General features: G+C 41.3%; 1 protein-coding gene across 1 annotated transcript; it reads left to right on the top strand.

Moving 5' to 3' along the window:
• The first annotated feature begins 1,195 nt into the window (after positions 1-1,195).
• On the top strand, positions 1,196-17,388 carry LOC134594082 (phosducin-like protein 3). Its single transcript, XM_063444618.1, has 6 exons — positions 1,196-1,403; positions 3,903-4,023; positions 7,596-7,673; positions 8,240-8,381; positions 14,405-14,613; positions 17,174-17,388. Exons 1-6 carry the CDS (start codon positions 1,398-1,400, stop codon positions 17,275-17,277), a joined length of 660 nt encoding a protein of 219 aa, XP_063300688.1. The 5' UTR covers positions 1,196-1,397; the 3' UTR covers positions 17,278-17,388.
• The last annotated feature ends 4,447 nt before the right edge of the window (positions 17,389-21,835 follow it).

Below are 21,835 nucleotides of genomic sequence, written 5' to 3'. Positions count from 1 at the left end.
TCTCATTCTCAAAGACAACATAACCAATCTGGCAAATTTCAATGTGAAAAAACAGAAAAGCAAGCCTTTATATTGGACCCTGTAACTTTTAACACTATAAAACCTGTACGTGGATGGTTCTGTTTTACTTGGGAGACTTTGTTGAACTTAAATATTAGTGTTTCAAAAGCGTAAAATGTATCACAATGATTACGTATATTGTCAGTGAAAGTGCAGTTTGTGTAAAAAAAAAAAAAAATTAGAAAAACTTCACTTTCACTGACAATATCATTGTTTTGATACTTTTTTACTGTTTTGAAACACTAATATTTGCATTCAGCGAAGTCTCCCGAGTAAAACAGTAACCCCAGTAAATTTTATTTTCTGGATTTTCTGCCTAGAGTCTACATGTATATGTATGTCATTATGTGTATGGGTATATATATGCTGTATATGTTCATTCTAACTGTATTTTGATATGAATAAATATCATATTAAAATACAGTTAAAAATTATATATAATTTCAATCTATTTTTTATTTATTTTTAATTAATTATTTATTCTCTCTCTCGTTAATATATGTGTAATTTTCTTCTAAGTGTATTTTTATATTAATATATGTATATATTTTTAAAAAATACACTTGGTATTATATATATATATATATATATATATATATATATATATATATATATACATAATTTTTTTATATATATATTTTTTTCAATTTTACAGCAGCAGAGAGACTGCCTGACAGCCCAGGCAGTCCCCCTGCAGGCAGATACAGACACCTTTCAAAGCGATCACATGACCCACAGGGGCCTTATTTGCTGAGGGGAGAATGTCTGGGCTGTCAGGCAGTCCCCCCAGACCGGGAGCAACACTGAATGACGGTGATCAGGAAAGTAATAAGGACGGCAGGGACATTCTATGCTGCCCGCCGGCGTTTAGAACCACCCTAAAATGACGGCATAGAACATCCGCTGTCCCTAAGGCGTTAAGTTATTCTGTCAAAGTGAGCTGAGCTGAGAATTGCCTCAGCTTTTTAAATCTTAACTGTCGTGTGCTATCCTAGAATGCTGCCCTCCAATCACAGCCCTGCACTACTAACACTGACTACTTTCCCGCTAAAACTAACTGAAAACTAAGCCCCTCCCTCCACAGTTACATGTCAGTGTGGGCCATTAGCCCCACCCATCAGTCTGTCTGTCTGCCCGGAGCTCCCTCCCCGCTGCGCTCAGCACACACAGAGCCAGCTCTGTGCTTCCTTATAAGGAGATCCCGTCAGGACGCAGGAAGTGCTTGTTGTCACCCAGAATAACTTCCCCAGTCCTGGTCTCCACTCCCTCGTGCTGTGCAGATAGCTGTCCCCGGGGGGATCGCCCGTACACCGTGACCGGAGCCAGCAGCGGGCGCCATGCAGGTGAGAGCGAGGCCGGACTGTTATTGTCATCCGGTGTCTGACAGCACAGCGCGCCCTCCGCCATGGGAACCGTGATTGCGGCTGCCTGGATAGAGCATATCGCACGGGGGAGGGGGGGTTCTGGGAGAACTGACATTGTGTTATTCTTTTATATAATGGGGGTCCTGTCACTGTACTGAAGACTTGGAAGTTAAAACCGTTCGGTAATGGTTAGGGATGGGGAATTCCTATTGCCCCAGGACAGGCAATTCTGGGTGCTGGGCAGGAAAATTTTCAATTTATTTTCCTATTATTTTCCCTAACACATGGACGGGCCAGGGAGTGTTCGGTTTGAACCTCCATTGGATGCAAGTACATTAATCGCATCCTAACTGTCCTGCACTTACTAATGAGTATCGGGCCTCTAGGAAGCAATTACTGTGCTTTGCACCCGAAAGAGCTGAAAAACACAGGCTGTTCGGGCTGCTCTACCTTCGACCCAGGCTGTCATACTGTCAGCTTGTGGGTGGGGGGTGGCATCGGGGTCAGCATCAGAATTTCAATCTACTTAATGCTGAGATGCCCTCCCCACATACAGACACCAGACAAACTACACACTGCAACTATACTATGAGTAAGGACAGAGGGATAGACATTCAACTTGTGGCCCCCATTATTTTTATTTAAAATTATTTTGTGGGCCTGAACAAGTAGTTTTTCGGGTGATTGGGTTACCACTCTAGTCTCGTGGACAAGTAGATTTCTACTACTCTGATGATTTAACTCCTAAAGGTAAACTTGCGCCAAGGACCTCCATGTACTATAACAAATTAAAGGTAATCGATAGTGTTACCCATACAAAGTTGTATTCCTAACTCCATAGTGCCCCCTGGGCCCAGCCCCTCCCTCGTGGCCGTTATGGCACTTAACTGGATAAAAACTCTTAAATTACTTACCTAATTCCAGCTTTGACATCACCCGATGCGGGTACCTAATGCGCATTCACAGCATGAGGATGTCCAGCATCGTTTAAGTTACTCAGACTCCGCTAGAATCCAGGAAGTGCTTCTCGTGGCTGTCTAGTAGACAACCACTAGACAGTATTAGTACTGCAATATAAACATTGCAGTTTATGAGATACTGCAATGTTTTACATTGCAGGACTAAAGGGGACTAAAGGGGACAGGGGCACGGCATCTAGACCACTTCAATGAGCTGAGAAGCTCTGGGTACCTATAGTGTTCCTTTAATTCTGATTAAGTTGCTATGGTGCCCGGAGTGTTACATTAATCAGTAGCCAAATATTCCTGGATTTACCTTATTTTTTATTTATTTTTACCAATATTGGCAATGGGTTATGTACAGTAAGACAGATGTAAATATTAAAAAGCACTAATGGTGTCATGCCTATTCGAACATTTGTATATTACTACAGTACCTTTTTGTTTATTATGTTATTATTTATATAGTGCCAACAAATTCTGCAGCGCTTTACAATGGGTGGACGAACAGACATGTAGTTGTAATCAGACAAGTTGGACACACAGGAACAGAGGGGTTGAGGGTCCTGCTCAATGAGCTTGCATGCTAGAGGGAGTGGGGTAAAATTACACAAAAGGTAAGGATAGTATTAGACTAATGACAGTTGCAAGAGAGAAAACAATCCGGAGCTATTAACAGTTTAATTGATACGCTTCTATGAAGAAGTGGGTTGAACCTGTTTAAATTTGTTCAGCATTAGCACAGCACAATGTTTAGCATACACTGATTTCTCCTGGTGTATCATGTGCCAATTAATTTTGCTTTAAAGCAGACCATTACCATGCATCTTATGGCTACACCAGTGCTGTTTCCAGCTGTTGTTGTATTGTATTTTAGCTTGCTTAGCACCACAAAGGTTGCCTAAAACAGCTGCATCTCTAAAGTGACCTAGCTCTAGATTGTAAGCAATAAGGTCCCACTCTGTTCTCGTGACTGTTGTAAACGTGCACATTGTCTCACATAATGGAACCTTTTAATGCTGTGATCCAATAAAGGACCACCATAGGCACCCAGACCACTTCAGCTCAGTTTAACCCTGCAGCAGTAAACATAGCAGTTTCAGAGAAACAGCCATGTTTACACTAGGGTTAATCCAGCCTCTAGTGGCTGTCTCATTGACAGCCGCTAGAGGAGCTTCTGCGCTTCTCACTGTAAAAATCAGTGAGAAGACGTTGACCTCCATAGGAAAGCATGTCCTATGCATGCGCATTCGGCAGAAGATGTCGGAAGAGGGAGGAGAGTTCCCAGCGCCGAGGGAGCCCGGCGCTGGCGAAAGGTAAGCATTTAACCCCTTCCTCCTCCTTCAGCCCGGCGAGAGTGGGACCCTGAGGGTGGGGTGGAACTAAAGACCCTATAGAGCCAGGAAAGTGAGTTTGTTTTCCTGGCACTATAGTGGTCCTTTAAGAGTATTTTTGTATTTCTGTCTGCCTGTATTTGGTTTTTAATTGAAGTGTCTTAATATCCCCATTTCTTGCATAGGATCCAAATGCCGACACAGAGTGGAATGATATTTTACGTAAACATGGCATTGTTCCTCCAAAAGAGACCCCAAAGGACGAGGAGGCAGAAGAAGATGATGTCCTTCAGCAACAGTCAGTAGGTGAGTGACAGACAAATGCAGGCTAGTTATGCTGTGCATTAGAGAAAATGAACTGTAAACATTATGTCTTTTGCAGGTTGCACAGTATGGGGGGGGGGGAGAAGGGAAGGGGGGGGGGGAAATATAAATATATGCAATAAGACTAATAAAAACAGATCTACCTAAACATAATAAAATAATGACCCATAGTCTAATAGCAAGTAAAATAATACAAAATAAACAGGGAATTTCCTGTTAGTAAAAGTATCTGCTCACATAAATAATAGACTCACACAAAAAAGAAAGTGGGAGAGAGATAAAAGGCAATGTAAAACATTTATGATAAAAAACAAGCTGTTTGTAAGCATAAAAACTTTTTAAAATTTTTGCTGTCATACTTTTATGCTGATTTAATTTAGTATAAAAGTGTAATGAAAATGCAGTACCCACAATGATGGATGCAATTCTTAAGACAAGAGGGAGCAGGGGAATATTTGATGGTAATCGACATAAAACCTTAGAGTACATGCACAGACTGCTAAGATGTGATGCAATTTCCATGGTAATTGGCATGATAAATTGAATAACCATTCTAAAAGTGAAGCAGGTTGACACAGCAATGCTTTAAAGGTATGTAGTGAGGTGAAAAGTATTTCACAGTATCAAATGCTTTTCAAGCATTATAGTCTGACAACATTGCATGCCCGGTACTGAAGGCAAATCAAACACGTTTGACGTGAACTAGCTACCAGAATGATATTCTTAAAGGTAAGAATATATTCCAACTGAGAATCACTTAAAATGGCAGCACTCCCAGAGGAGGTGAACAGAACGCCTCAGTATTTATTTATTTATTACTGGTATTTATAAAGCACCAACAAATTCCACAGTGCTGTACAATTAGAGGAGAACGTACAATATACACAGACAAATACAAGACGTAGAGAGAGGCCTGCCCATAATCGGATATCTAGCCATTGGAGCTCTTTTATACAAAGTGCTTAGCTAGATAGCCCATGAGCTTACAATCTAAAGGATACAATGGGGATGTGAGACAAGAGGTAGCAGGGGAAAAATAAAGTATGTCATTACGTTCTTTAAAAAAGCAAACTAGGTTGTGGAAGATAAAGTCAGTTTGCTTTTTATTGCCATTTGTTTGATATTTTTGCTTTTGTTATTAATCCCTACCTTGGAATTTTTTCTAAAATTCAAATACAGTTGCATTACAATTATAATTCAAGTGTTGCTTTAAATAAGGAGGCCACGAAGTCATATGAGTGACCTTAAAACTACCTTTATAAAGCTATGTTTCATATGTAAATTTGTCTTGTAGGCACATGTCATGAATAGAACTCCTGCTAAAAAAAAAACAAAAGTGAAGTGAAGTGAAAAGAAAGAAAAAATGGGGTGGGGTGGGGGGGGGGAGGGTCTATTGTATTATGTATTAAATATTAAGTCTCTGCACCGAGATACTCTGTTATTTAAATTATTTACATTTCTTTCCACCACTTTTAACTCCTCACTGAAAGGGGCTTGATAAGGGGGCTGTTTGAAGATACATCCGCCATTTGTCGGCTACTTTAGGGCTTAATTTCCCTATTTTTTTTTGGTTCCGCATGATAAGTTCATAATCTACTGTAGTAGACATTAATTTCTTGATTTCTTGTAAAGATGGCAAATTTGAAGATTTCCAGTTTCTGGCTATTAGTACTGCTGTTGATAGGAGTAGAAAAATTATTTTCCATGAATCTTTATCTATGGTTTCTGATAAAACTTTAAAGGACAACTCTAGGCACCCAGACCACTTCAGCTTAATGAAGTGGTCTGGGTGCCAGGTCCAGCTAGGGTTAACCCATTTTTTTTATAAACATAGCAGTTTCAGAGAAACTGCTATGTTTATTAATGGGTTAAGCCTTCCCCCTAATCCTCTAGTGGCTGTCTCATTGACAGCCGCTAGAGGCGCTTGCGTGAAAATCACAGTGAGAGCAAGCAAGCGTCCATAGGAAAGCATTGTAAATGCTTTCCTATGCGACCGGCTGAATGCGCGCGCAGCTCTTGCCGCGCGTGCGCATTAAGCCGACGGGGCGGAGAGGAGGCGGAGAGGAGGAGGAGAGCTCCCCGCCCAGCGCTGGAAAAAGGTAAGTTTTACCCCTTTTCCCCTTTCCAGAGCCGGGCGGGAGGGGGACCCTGAGGGTGGGGGCACCCTCAGGGCACTCTAGTGCCAGGAAAACTAGTATGTTTTCCTGGCACTAGAGTGGTCCTTTAAGAAGTATCATCTTAGGGGTATGTTCAATCTTGTGAGATGTAATTTCTTGAACCAGTGATACTATATCTTTCCAAAGAGTATTTACCTTCTCACATGACCACCACATATGCATCATAGTACCTTTATGCGAATGGCACCTCCAACCAACATCTTCTGTTTCCGGATAAATTGATCTAAGACCAGTTGGTACCGTATACCATCTATATAGAATCTTTCGAGATGTTTAAAAGTGGGATGCACATGTTGAAAGTCCTTCATGTGCTGTGAACATTTTTCTCCATTCCTCTTGTGTTGTTTCTTGAATATCAGTTTGCCATTCTGTCATAAATTTCCATTTCGTTATTTCTTGTGAGTTGTTGAAGCTATCATAGCAAATCGATAATGTTCTTTTTGGTGAGGATAAAGCTGCACATAGTTGTTCAAATTTTGTAATAGAGGATCGTAAAGTTTGTTGAATTGTGCATATGTTATTGTTGATCATAAGTGCTTTTATTTGAAGGTATGCAAAAATAAAATGTGAAGGAAGTTGAGCATAGGGATATGTGTTGTTGCAATTATATAAGATTTTAAGAGGAGCCGCTAATGACCAAGGGTATGATGAACATAATTTTCCTCTGTTGATATCCCATATATTAAGTAAGAGCTTCGTAGTAGATAGAATATCCGGGGGTGTCTTTTGTATTTGTTGAGGCAACCAGATCAAAGAAGGTAACTCAAGAGGTCCGCTATAGCTATTTTCTATAGCAACCCATTGGGGGGTATAGTTACTTAAAAGTGCGCTAACTAAATTTGTTAGAATTTCCGAGTAATAATATAATTTCAAGTTTGGGAAGCCCATGCCGCCACGTTTCACTTGTCTTAGAATTAATCCTTTTGGGACTCGAGAGTATTTCCCGCCCCAGCTAAAGCGTATAAGTATCGCCTGCAGGGTTGAAATATACCCTTGCGGAACTTTGATTTGTAATAATCTGAATAGATATAAAATTTTTGGTACTATGGTCATTTTAATTGCCACTATTTACATATGTGACCAAGATGTAATTTGAGCTTTTTGAATACAGATAATATTAGTGTCATATAGTAACTCACCAAAACTAATACATTATAAAATAACAAGTTAAAATCCCACGTATAACATAGGTTGATTGTTTTAATCTTAACATGGGTAATATGGGGAGGTGATTTGTATTCTATATGTCATGTATAGTGAGTGAAGGTAAACCTTATCCCCCTTCCTTTTTCTTTTTTTCTGTATCCTTTATATGTCAAAAATGAATAAAAACATTAAAACTGGAAAATAAAGCTATGTTTCCATCTTTTGCTCCAGTTAAGACATATGAAACGCTGGAAGACAATGAAGATGATTTTAATGAGGAAGATGAGCATGCCATAGAACTATACAGGTCTGTAACTTTTCATTGGAAGTGTATGGAAGTGTAGGTTTGTATTCCTAATGCTATAGGGTCCAGTTTGTGAGAAAATGTAGTAAAATAAAGGTTTAACTTAACTTTTCTCCAGCGCCGAGATTCCCTCTGTGCCACTGACACTCTGCCTCCTGCAACATCATCGTGGAGGCATTGCATCCCAGGCGTCATCTTATCCATTGTACCACATACAGGAGCATCAGGGACGTGATGCAAATATGTGGCGTCTGCGCATCCAATCAAATGCTTCTCATAGGAAAACATTGAATTCAATGCTTTCCTATGAGCTGCATTTGGTCACGTTTCAACACAAATGTAATGTTTTACATTGTAGGGTTAACAGGACGGGAACACTTCATTGAGGTGAAATAATCTTGGTAACTTTAGTAGTCATTTTAAATGTATTGTGGTGGCAGACAATTGCTGGGTATGTGCTTGATTTTATGTTTGTACTATACAATTTTCAGTATTATGCTTTTAGTCCTCTCTGAATGCAAACCAACAGTTTGTTTATAAAAATAATGGCTTTCAACTCTTTTTTTCAGACTGCAACGAATAGCTCAGTGGCAAGCAACTCAAGTGAAAAATAAATATGGCGAGGTGGGAGAAATATCAGGACAGGATTACGTCAGAGAAGTGACAGAAGCAGGCAAAGGCATTTGGGTAATTTTGCATCTTTATAAGCCAGGGTAAGCTATATTGTTCAGAGCAATTAGTTTTCAAAAGTCTTCTTGAATATTTCAATCTAACTATTAGTGAGATCCTAATCTACGCAGATTTCCTTCAATTAAGAACATTAGAAATCAGGTAGTTATCATTTGTACAGCAAGTTAAACACCAGTGTATTTCATGACCAAGTGCTATGCAATAGGGGTATATCCGTTAAACAATGTGAAAGATTCTGTCATAAGTTAATGCCAATGAATCCATGCAAGTGAGAGGCAAAGACAAGTATCTGTCCCATTCTAAAACCAGTGATAATGTGCCAGTAATTCATCCATTTCGGGGTTAATCCATAAGAGCGATAGTTAAGGCCATTGATGTGGTAACCAGTAAATCCTTCAGAATTAAGGGAGCATCTGATTTGGCACTGACCAAAGTATCCAATGATCTACTCGCTGCAAAATCTCATGGTCACTACTCTATCCTAATTCTCCTTGACCTGTCTGCGGCTTTTGACACTGTTGATCATCAACAGCTTCTTCTCATCCTCCGCATTTGGTCACGTTTCAACACAAGACAAGATATGGCTCTCTCCTGGTGCTCCTCCTACCTCTCCCAGCGCTCTTTCAGTGTTTCTTTCTCTGGCCCTGCTTCTTCTCCCCAACTCCTCTCTGTTGGTGTCCCCCAAGGTTCAGTCCCTGGTCCCCTACTGTTCTCCACTTATACTGCTTCCCTTTGTAAACTCATTAGCTCCTGTGGCTTCCAATATCATTTTTATGCAGATGACACGCAAATCTACCTGTCCTCTCCTGATCTCTTCCCGTCCCTCTTGACTAGTGTCTCTGACTGCCTCTCTGCTATTTCTAACTGGATGGCTGCCTACTCCCTTAAACTAAACTTGACCAAAACTGAAATTCTGGTCTTTCCTCCCTCAAGTGTTGTTACTCCTGTGTCTGTCTCCCTCCAAGTCAACGGTACTACCATCAGCTAATCCATGCAGGCTCGCTGCCTATGTGTTCTCTTTGACACCGACCTATCCTTCAAGCCTCATGTTCAGTCTGTCGACAAATCCTGTCGTTTCCACCTCAAAAACATTGCGCGCATCCGACCCTACTTAACGCCAGATGCGACTAGGTGCTGGTCCATTCCACTGTCCTTTCTCACCTTGACTACTGTAATCCGCTTCTCAGTGGTCTTACGTGCTCCCAACGTACGCTGTTACAGTCCATAATGAATACGGCGGCGAGGCTCATCTTCCTGTCCGCCTGCACCTCCCACGCCTCACCCTTCTGTCAGTCCCTACATTGGCTTCCAGTAAGATATAGGGCTCAATTTAAAATTCTGGTTCTAGCTTTCAAATCTCTACATAATGCTGCTCCCACCTATCTATCCTCCCTAATACACAAGTATGTCCCGTCTAGGCCCTTATGCTCTGCTGAAGACTTACGTCTATATTCTGTCTGTACTCCCACCTCTGATGCTCGCCTTCAAGACTTCTCGAGGGCTGCACCGTTCCCGTGGAACTCACTTCCCTCCTCCATTACTTCCCAGTCTCCATTCCGTCAAAAAATCATTTAAACCCAATTCTTCATAAAAGGGTATCAATTAAACTGTTAATAGCTCCCGACTGATTCCTCTATTGCAACTGTCATTAGTCAAATACTATCCTTACCTTTTGTGTCATTTTACCCCACTCCCTCTAGCATGTAAGCTCATTGAGCAGGGCCCTCAACCCCTCTGTTCCTGTTTGTCCAACTTATCTGGTTACAACTACATGTCTGTTCGTCCGCCCGTTGTAAACCGCTGCGGAATTTGTTGGCATAATAATAATAATAATAAACGAGCCTAGCAAAAAAACAATATTAATCCAAGAGTGCAAGGGTTATCCATAGTACTTAATCCATGATATTAATCAGGATCAGAAATGGAGTAATCTTGATATTTTGTAGCGCAACTTGGGTCAAGTAACAAATCTGCTTTTGATACCTATAATAAATTTGAGCTCTTGCAAAATATTTTGAGACCTAAATACACAAGGAGGTGTTCCTGTGAAGGTTTTATGCAAAATTGTCACCTTTTGGAGTGTTTCCATGTTTTATTATTGTCCGTTTCAACAAAATGGGCTTTTAACCCCTTAAGGACCAAACTTCTGGAATAAAAGGGAATCATGACATGTCACACACGTCATGTGTCCTTAAGGGGTTAATGGTGCAGCGGACCAGATTTGCAAATCCGCTATTTGGTTGTTGCCACACACTTTTATGGAATCAGAAATCTAAGCCTCTCTAAGCTTTATATAGATGAAAGATGATCCAAGTGGTGGTGAAGAAATAGAACAACACACCCTTCAGTCATCTTGTGACTTCCTGGTATTAATACTGCTTGTATCTGCATGAAGAAAAAAAAAGTTATGTCACTGTAACTTTCTTTTTCAAATAAGTTTTGCATGAATTATTGACTCTTTTCCTTCTGTGGAGATATTGGCTTTTCAGTATTTTCTAGTTGATGTTGGAGAAGCAAAGGTTATTTACTTACAAAAAATATATATATTTTAGATTGAGCTGGCTTCCTTCTAAGATGCATTCAAAAGCCATATTGTTATTACCATTAATAATATAAAAAATAAATAAATAAATACATTGAGTAAGCATATTTTTATATAAGTAGAAATAGGATGGTGGTGGCTCTGATTCAGAGGTCATAACATTGACCGGTGAATAAGTGCCAGAAGCCCAAAAATTACTCTCCCAAAATAGGGAACCCTCAAATATAGTATAAAGAAAAAAGAAGTAATAGGGCTAGAGAGAGTCCGTATTGGAGAGTAATACAAAAGAAGAATGGGATCTTCTTTTGGGGGGAAACAAATGGGAATAGGACAGGTAGACAGAGAGGTGGTAGTGTACCAGCCAGAAAGATATATATAGAAAATCAGATGCTTTCTAAAGATAAAGGAGCTATCTGACGATTATCCTAACTGGAGGTAAAGGCTCCCCTCAAACAAATCTCATAGAGAGGGATTCTATATAGTAGAGATAACTTATGAAGCCAATATGCAGAGGTAAAGAAAAAACATCTATAGGGAGACACTAAAGAGTCCCAGACCTTAAGCCTTAACAGGAACCCCTGTAGAGAGTAAACTGTCCCTAAGTACCTCGGCACAGTGAAAAACCCACTAGTGCCTACTATAACCAAGGTCCCTACCTGTCCTAATAACTTAAAACTAAATTAAGAAATTCAATCCATAAGTGCTACCAAAAAAGTGCAAAATAAATAAATAAATAGGACTAGCTCAACGCGCGTTTCAGCACGCCGTCGTCAGGAGCAATGAACTATTAGAGTTCCCTGTAGCGGTTTAAATACCTTTAGGTGTAATCAATGGTAACTGTTGCCGGCTGTGTAGACCACGTGGTCTGCCGTGCATGCTCGTTCCTCGTTGGTCTAACACTTCTCCAGCTCCGCCTCTTGCCGGCCGCGTCATCTGACGCGGTCCCGGCACAAGCAGGGAGGCGTGGTGCTGGAGTTAATTGGTGCCCACGTGAGGTCTGGCCTGTCCGATGTCTCTCAAACACACCCCCTTGCCGGCCGCGTCATATGACGCGGTCCTGACGTGGGTGGTGAGGTGTACTAAGGGCAGTGCCCTTAGATGATTTTAAAATCAAAGCATGGGAACTTAGGCGCGCCTTTAAGGACAAGGGCTACCCCAACAGAGTTTTACGGAGAGCCTATACCAGAGCAATTAGTACTGATTCTCTTTTGACTGATGCGAGTCTCTTTTGACTGATGATAAGACAAAAATTGATTTGTTGTATTGCCACATATGATGCAGGCTGGGACTTTATGATGGGTACCTTGAAGCGATACTGGCCAATTCTGACATCTGACCCACAAGTCAAACAGGTAGTTACCACGTTTCCCTCTGTGACGGCACAGAAAGGAAAAAACTTACGCGACACCTTGGTACAGAGCCACCTAGCCGCCCTAAAAAGAGGAGGTAAAAATGACCTACCGAAGGGAAAATATAGGTGTGGACACTGCAGCGCGTGTGAATTAATTGATCAAAAATCTAAGGAATTCACGGATAGTAATAACAGCGAAATTTTTCCGGTACGCTCATTCTTTAACTGCAGGACAGAGGGTGTCATCTATTTACTCACGTGCTCATGCGGCACAAAATATGTGGGGAAAACCTTTAGACCCTTTAAATTAAGGATTAGAGAACACGTCAATTCAGTCAGAAGACCCCTGGAAACCCCAATTTCACGTAATCTGAAAACTCATCATCAGAACTCTGCCAACAAATTAAAATTCATGGGGATAGAATATCCCACAAACTCAACGGAAGGGGGATTGGGATAAAAAATTAAGACAACGTGAATCCTATTGGATCTACAAACTCAAAACCCTCTCTCCCGCAGGCTTAAACGAGGGTTTCTCCTTCTCAGCCTTTCTTTAATTTGCCCTATTCATCTCTATCCTCCTCTCATTCTGGATGTAAATAATCTATATGGACATCCCTACCAGTCCTTTGATGTGGACACAATATATCACACTGTAAATAAATACACCACAATTTTTGTAAATATTCTCTTTATGTCACTTTGTTTCCTTATGTATGATTATGCCTTTAAATAATAGATCATATGGAATCTGACACATAACACTATTCACTGTTCCAGGTTTTTTATATATGGACTGTAAGATACATATTAATTAAGCCTTTTAGGTGTTTAAACTGATGGATGTATTATGCATCATAACAACTGTTAGTCATGCCCTAAAGTTTGATTTAAGCACTTAACTTATTGGTCATATTGCACAGCTATATATCGTCACCTTCTGACGATTACATTACATGTATGTGGGAAAATTCTGCCCATAGTATCCTTATGGGCTAATTTTTTCCAATTTGTCCGCATGTGGGCACTGCCCTTAGTACGCCTCACCGCCCACGTCAGGACCGCGTCATATGACGCGGCCGGTAAGGGGGCGTGTTTGAGAGACGTTGGACAGGCCAGACCTCACGTGGGCACCAATTAACTCCAGCACCATGCCTCCCTGCTTGTGCCGGCACCGCGTCAGATGTCGCGGCCGGCAAGAGGTGTAGCTGGAGAAGTGTTAGACCAACGAGGAACGAGCATGCACGGCAGACCACGTGGTCTACACAGCCGGCAACAGTTACCATTGATTACACCTAAAGGTATTTAAACCGCTACAGGGAACTCTAATAGTTCATTGCTCCTGACGACGGCGTGCTGAAACGCCGAGACGCGCGTCGAGCTAGTCCTATTTATTTATTTATTTTGCACTTTTTTGGTAGCACTTATAGATTGAATTTCTTAATTTAGTTTTAAGTTATTAGGACAGGTAGGGACCTTGGTTATAGTAGGCACTAGTGTTTTTTTCACTGTGCCGAGGTACTTAGGGACAGTTTACTCTCGACAGGGGTTCCTGTTAAGGCTTAAGGTCTGGGACTCTTTAGTGTCTCCTTATAGATGTTTTTTCTTTACCTCTGCATATTGGCTTCATAAGTTATCTCTACTATATAGAATCCCTCTCTATGAGATTTGTTTGAGGGGGGCCTTTACCTCCAGTTAGGATAATCGTCAGATAGCTCCTTTATCTTTAGTAAGCATCTGATTTTCTATATATATCTTTCTGGCTGGTACACTACCACCTCTCTGTCTACTCTCCTATTTCCATTTGTTTCCCCTTAGGATTATTAAAGGTAGGGACCTCCCCATTTTTCTTTCATATTTTTATATATTTTTCCCTTTTTAATTTTTTTTATTGTATTTGTTTTTCTTAAATTGTATGCCATTTATGAGATCTTTAAGCTTATGTTTTGAAGAAACATTCTAACAACATTGTGCCTGTTAGAAGACAAATCTGGTCATTTAGAATATTTCAAGTATTCAACTTCACTTAGGTTAAAATGTTTGAATTGTTTATTTATTACTGCAATTGTAAAAGTGTAGACTGTTTGTTTGTTTGATATTATAGATTCTTTCTGTACTAATTGCATCTCTCTGCTTCTCCTCTTGGCTTCTAGAATCCCAATATGTACTCTGCTCAATCAGCACCTAGCGGTACTCGCTAGAAAGTTTAAAGATGTGAAATTCCTAAAAGCCATTTCTACAACTTGTATTCCCAACTATCCTGACGAGAATCTGCCCACCATATTTGTATACCTTGATGGAAACATTCAAACTCAGTTCATCGGGCCACTTATGTTTGGTGGCATGAATCTTACCAAAGATGGTAAGGGAAAATATGCTAGTGTTTTAAGAAAGCAAATGTAAACAGAGGCCATTAAATAGTATCAACCTTCAGGAAATGTGTGTGTGTGTGTGTGTGTATATATATATATAAATATTTGATTTTCTCACCCCTCCTGGGTGGTATGTTTATTCTTCATTCTCGGGTCCTATACCTGCTAGACTCTCTGGAGTAGGAGAGGTCCACCCACTGGAAGATGGATCCTGGGCTTGGGTCCAGGGTGGCTGGAGGACAGACCCCCAGCCAAGCTACGGTGGGTAAGAGGCTACGGAGCTTATGGTGTCCGGTGCTGTGCATATAGTACTCCAGGCTACTAGGAAGCAGCAATTGGTGGAGGCATCCAGTCGAGGTGCCAGGCGGTCCTTCACACTGGGGCTGACCAACCTTTAATGTGTGCTGCTCTCTGTTGGATATCTTCAACTGTGATGGTGACTGGTTCCTGTTCTGGCAGCATGCAGTGGTCTGCTTTTAGGTCCAGTAGCAACTGGGCCTCGGTGGTATGAGATGCTTCTTTCTCCTAGATATTCTTCTGGTACTGTTCAGTCTCAGTTTTGGGTAGGTCTTGCGAGGAGATGTGGTGGTTACCCTGTAGCTGTGCATACACCTTGGATGGTTCTTTGTTAAAGAGGCCATTGATTCTCTTAGTCTCTGCTTCTCTGGTGTATCTGCTTAGTCTGGTTGCCAGTTCTGTCAGTCTTTGCTTAGCTGTTTCTGGTGCCTCTGGTATGGGCAGATCCTTGTTGTTCTGCAGCAGCTCAACTTAACAGAGGTGGAAAGATCTTTGATCTTTCCAACTCTGTTGAGTTGATCCAGCTTACTAACTTTCTTCCGTGTTGTCTTTATCTTGGCTTCCAGTCGTAGTCTCCATTGTGGGCATTGCTTCTCTTTGAGCCTGCTCTTGTAGTCAAGTACCTGGAGGACCACTAATTCTGTGGCATATATGAGCCTGTTGGTCTCTGTGATGGTGCAGGTTGGGATTGTGGACAATGCTTCATTAACTGAAGCCAGCATGCTGTCTGGTGGTAGCCTTCCAGTGATCTTCGGTAGTCTTGTCCGCTGGTCAATGACTGCTTGTTTTTCTAGGATCATTTCCCTTTTATCTGTTATGCCATCTTGGGGTATGAATTCAGGTTGACAATTCTCTGGTGCAGGTAAGAATGTGGGTATAGGAATTTCTTCCTCCTCATGGTTCATGATTGATTTCTTCTGTAGTTTATTTATTTCCAGTTGTGACACTAGATTTCTCTTGAAGATGTTCAAACGTTGTGTAACCAGATGTTTTGGTGTTAGGGTAGATGATGGTCTCTTGTTCATCTATAGCTCCCACATATGTTTCATGTAGCCTCTCTTGTTGGGTCTGCTGTTGTAGTAGCATTCAAGCAGGTCTAGGTTCTCGTTCAGTGTCCAGGAATGATTTGTTCCAGTAGCCCACTTGTCAGATTGCCCTGGTTCCCTAGCATCTGACGCGGACCTTGTTAATCCAGGTGACATCCAAGCCGGCATGACTCTATTGGTTCGTGTTGCTCTCATATGATTGAGATGGGATATAATATATACAGGCATACCCCACTTTTAAAGTGAAGCAATACCTTTTTTTTCACTTCCCAATGTATGTACTGCATTGCAATAGTCACTTACAGGCATAACGGATATAAATAATGCATTGATAGTGTTAGAATGCCAGGTTTTAAAGCATGGTTTATGAAGAACAATTGTTGAAGGGCATTTGTCTCCAATAGGTCAGATCTCTCATGAAAGCCATTGTGGAGAAGACATGTGAGGCATTGCAAGTCTTCTGGCATTTGAGGAGGGTTAAAAATGTTTGCGTGTGGAGATGTAATGATTTTGGCACTATGTAAGCTTTTTTTAGTGGTTATATCCATAGATTTAAAATTTGTAACAGTAATATAATACACTCACACTGTATAGAGTTTTATTTCAATAAAACATCAATTTGGTGTATTTTAAAATGCTTGAATTTGCATGGTTTCTCTTAAATCCGATCTATTAAGGCAAGTAATCTTAACATCTACCCCAACCCTTTTTTTTAATGCTTTCGTACACTTGAAATTGTTATTTTGTTTTTTTCTTAACTGGGCAAATCTTTTGCAGAGTTAAATGAGCAAGGGAAAAAGAAATGTACTTGTGACTTTAAAATATATTCAGGGAGTCACCCCTGTGTGTTGGTAGAGGCCTGCTCTGAAACTGCAGAGCTGCTCCGGGCGAGAATAGAACCTTCCATTTCCTGTTCCCTTGCTGACAGAAGAGGCGCAGGAATGTCCGTACTCGCAAATCTACTTTAAGTGAGGGTACGCAAAGCAGGGTATGCCTGTATATATATTTATTTTTCTCTGAGAACCAGCATAATTGCGAGAATGAATTTTAGTAGGTGATTTAAAATGTGAGGTCATTTCTAAAATGAATGTCAATATTACCCGTAATTGAGAAATCTGTTCAGATGTTTGGCTGCTTCACCACACTTACTGTTCTTCGTCTGTGTTTACATGCACACTAACTGTTTCTCTCAAACTATTCTTTACAGAATTAGAGTGGAAACTTGCTGAGTCTGGTGCGGTAAAAACAGATCTTGAGGAAAATCCACAAAAGCAGATTCAGGACCAGCTTATGACTTCCATTCATACTTGAATGCCCACCAGAAAAGACAGTGATTCCGACGACGATTGATTTATTTTGTGTAGTTTTCCATCCAGTGTAACTCTTACAAGAGATGGATTATTTGGTTAGGATTCATATTTTATAAAATATGTATAATTTATTTTTACTTTGGATTCGTCATGTAAGATTTTCTTACTGTAACACATATTGTTTTGTCTCATGTTAAAGCCTTCAAAACTTGCATGTATCTAGCAGCCTGACTAATGTAGGTAAAAGTCAATAAAAGACTGTTAGAACATGTCGTATTTGGAGATTTATGCACTGGATAATGTCAAACGGAGTGTTTAGATCCTGTAGATTTTGGTTGCCCCACTAATGTTAAGGCTTTGAGTTCTGCTGCCCCTCCCACTGGTTATTAATAAATAGTAAGACCAGGAACTTAATAATTAAATTAGCATTTTTAAATAGAAGATTTACTATAATTCTATTTTTTTAAATGAAAGGACATTTACATTTTATATTTAAAGCGGTACTGTTATTGCCGAATACAGTTTTTTAATTTTTTAATTTTTATTTTTTTGTCAATCTTTCTTTTATTAAGACACGTGTGAAGGGTACAGAATAAAGAAAGGGAAATGCAAGAATTTTCAGAGTAGGATTAATAAAGCGATAACACCGTTAGCTACATTTCCATATTATCAATGCCTTATTTTTTGTGTTATTTTGTAAGTCGCTTAACGTAAACTTGTCTTTACTGAAAATAAAGCAAGAATGAATAATATATCAGCAGGTATTCATATATTTGCGGTAGCTTTTTTTTTTTTTAATTCTTTATTTTTGAGTGCATATAGGTTAACATTTACACATGTGTGTGCCATGCCCCAACAGCAGGCACCCACTATATAGCAGTGAACATCATTGCCGTGTGGCATAGCAGAGAAATACAATGCACAATTTTTTTTTTTTTGTAAATGACTCATGAAAAAAAACCTCGCACAATTAATAAAGATGCAGAACAAAGTTAAGTATAAGCGTATATAAAGTGGTAATTCGAATTGTTATAATTGCAACATAAATTCGCCAGCAGTTATATAGTGAAGGCAGCGTCTAAAAATGCAACGTTTAAAGCTTTAACTAGACATTCATACACATGGGTTGAGCTGTGCTGTAAACGCCTCACGTAGTAGTGTACTGCAGTTCCCTCCTGTGGTTTATGGTTGAATGGAGTGAGTAGGCGGCCAACTCAATTTTCGTCTTTCCAACGTAAATGCATGGTTCAATGCCACGTAACGGCCTAAATAATGCACTAGGGCAGGTGGGGGGGTCTAATATTTAGTGCTTAATAAGTATAATTAAATGCAGTTTTGCAAAGGGCAGGTAATGTGGACTGGTTAATTGTGCCCCTTGCATTCGGTTTTAATAAAAGGTTAGGGCAATTGTCGCCGCCATCTAGCTGCCAAGAACGACATTGGGCCAGAAAGTGGGCTCAAAGTACACCGAGCAGTGTAACGCATCACTCATTATCGCAACAATTAAGAGCATTGTAGGCCAATATAGAGAGTGCAGGGAGAATCCAGCCCCATCAGAGAAGCTGCAGGAGGCTTAGCTTATCTTGAACAATAAAAAATACCAATACAATATATATACATGTACATAAACCCTTACTCTATAAGTAAGAGTGCAGCTTAAAACATTCGCATAGAGCTCCCACTGGCCCAGACTAATTAAAAAAAAAAAAAAAAAAACAGTAGAGCCCAGAAGCGATAGCCCCTTATGATATGAAGCAGTAGTAAGTGCCTCGTGAGATGAGATGTAGAAGGAGACGTTGGGAATATTCTGAGCTGTTAAGAAGCCACGAGATGTAGGCCTGAGAACTGGGTGTGAGTCTTATGGGGTGGTTAGGAGGACCACCGGGATCTGGAGGGTATGTTAGAGGGAGCATTAGGGTGTTTACGGTGAAGGCATGGGAGACCTTATTGGGTGTGGTTGCTTGCCGACCCGAAGTTATTCTACGAGGAAACCCTAGTCGATTGATGTGTCGTTAATTACTGGTGTATGCATGAGTCTTATTCTAGTTCCCTCCTTTTTCACTGGAATTAAGATTTAGCAAAAAATAACGTTATGGGGAAAAGTTACCATTACTATTGGCCTAGGAGTGCATACAAGTGATAAATACCAAATCGAACAATAAAAAACGTAGAATATTGCATTAGTGTTAGCAAAGATTAACGTTATGAGGAAAAGTTACCATTACTATCGGCCTAGAAGTGCATAAAAGTGATAAATACCAAATCGAACAATAAAAAACATAAAATATTGCATTAGTATATATTGCATTTGCCATTTAGGTGGACGCCAGATCAGAAAGGGTAATCTAAGGTCCACTCAGGCGACAAGCGCCTAGGCGGTATGCCACATTATACCTGTGAAGGTAAGATCGAAGGCGTCTAACGGCTTGAAAAACCAAAAATTGAAAAACTATAAAAAAAACTATAACTGTGGTTTCTAGTCCACTGCGCCTAAAAGCAGAGGTTAGTAGGTTACAGTCCTCTTATGGGTGTCCGTACGGGTTTAGGTGCCATGTTCCGGTGTGATCATCTTCCTGCCCGGGGTGTTCGAGTGAAGTTCAGGTGGTATTCGCCACGCTGGGTGCCAGCTGCTGTCCCCGGGGTATGAATGGTTTTGCGGTCGCCGGGTTCCAGCCGTGGGAGGTTCGCCCTGCCACGTCCTGTCCGATGGCAGCTAGTGAGTCCTGGGGTAAGCCAAGTTCAGTTAGTAGCCCGGCTGCTTCGTGGATATCGTGAATGTCCCGTGTTCTGTTGTCTTTTAGGATTTGGAGCTTGTGCGCCATCTGCCAGCGGTACTGTATCTTGTGTTGTCTAAGTAGGGCGGTAAGAGGTGCCAGCGTTCGTCTCCATGCCAGGGTATAGCCGGACAGATCCGAATAGAAAGTGAGGTGCGTACCTTCAAAATCATATGGCGTGTGATCTCTGGCTGCGGTCAGTATCGCGGCCCTGTCTTTTCCGTTCATCAAGCGAACCACCAGGTCCCTGGGGGTTTCCTTTGGGGCTTTGGGTGACTTGGGGATGCGGAAGGAGTCTTCCAGGCCCACCGCCTTTCCTTGTCTTGGGGGCAGGAGTCCCGTGAATAGTCGCCGCAAGAAGTGAGACATCTCCTCAGCGGGTACGTCCTCCGGAATGCCCCTTATTTTCACATTCAATCTGCGCCTCGTATCTTCCATTACAGCAAAGCGCTGGTCATAGATTTTATGCTGATGCTGTAAGCGGGCAATTTCACCTTGTAGTGAGGTGATTTGCGTGGCATGTTCCCTGGTGGTGCCCTCCAGGTTGCCCAGCCTACCCGACAAGCCTCGTATGTCTTCGCGGATCTTTGTCGTGTCCGCCAGTATAGTGTTCTGGAGGGTCGTTAAGAGTGTCGTGAGGACCTCGGTAGTGACCGGCGAGGTGTCGGGCCCCTTAGGGATCGGTTTAGCTGGTTTTGCCGCTTGTGTTACTTCTTCTTCATCCTCCTGGTAGAAGTCGTCAGATAGGTCCGAGTAGTTCTCAGGGAAGGCGGCCATCTTGGGCCCTACCACGCGGCCGGCCTGGCGTAGAAGGTCGCCGATATTCTGGCTCTGACAAGGCTTGTCTGACCTCAGTTTTTTGGTTTTCCGTCCCATTTGTGTGGTAAGGTGCCTGGAGGTTCCCTTGAGGCAGACGATAAGGGAATTTGTATCCTAAAAAGGGCGATATTTGCTTCGATGTTGAGGAGCTCATGTAAAACGTGTCTGCTCGGCTTGGTAGCTTGGCTCCGCCTGCGGTAGCTTTTAACATTAATACATATGCACATGTATATCTGCTTGCATTTATATTTTAATCGCTGTATCTAGTTAGCTCAGCATGTGTGCATTTTGGCAAGTCGGTACTATTAGTGTGGATTCACTCGGATGCATTGCTTGTTCAGTTTAAGTAGTCTAAAAGGTAATGCAAGTCTATATACGGTATCAGGCCTGCGTCTGGCATGTGAGTTGTAAGTCGGGTTGTGGTTCCAGTGTTAGATCATAGGTATAGCTATAGACTGGCTGGTCACGTTGTTTTCACTGTGTCGCTGCTGCTTGTCCATCGTTGTCAATTGCTCGTTGTGGCTCGGTTATGTGAGTACTGGGTGCTCGTGTGTGAGTTAGGCGGCGCAGCGCCATAGTGGTCATAGGGGCATGTGACGAAATGCCTTTTGTCACTGGGTTTATTGGCGACAAGCTGCCCTTTACCCCTCGCTGTTGGAGGAGCCTGATTGCCAGCCTCTTACCTGTTGACTATGGTCCCTGAGAGATTTGGCCCTTCAGGTGCAACATTTGGGCATATTGGATTTGTATGGTGCTGCTGCTGGCCCTTTAAAAACCATCCGTGGACATATTATGACTTTTAGGAACAATGTCCCTTTAAGACTGTGTAGCAGATTGCATTCAGGCTGTCTTCAATATTATGTATGCTATTATGTGTTCGGTAAATTGTAAATGTGTAGGTTCTATGTGATAAATGTAACAGTATGTATTTTTATGTCGTTTATTGTCCTTTGTCTGCCATGTGGC

Source organism: Pelobates fuscus, chromosome 1 (genome assembly GCF_036172605.1).
Source record: "Pelobates fuscus isolate aPelFus1 chromosome 1, aPelFus1.pri, whole genome shotgun sequence".
Taxonomy (NCBI): Eukaryota; Metazoa; Chordata; class Amphibia; order Anura; family Pelobatidae; genus Pelobates; species Pelobates fuscus.
The sequence above is the reverse complement of the archived record's forward strand: the minus strand, read 5'-3'. Positions and strand labels throughout refer to the sequence as shown.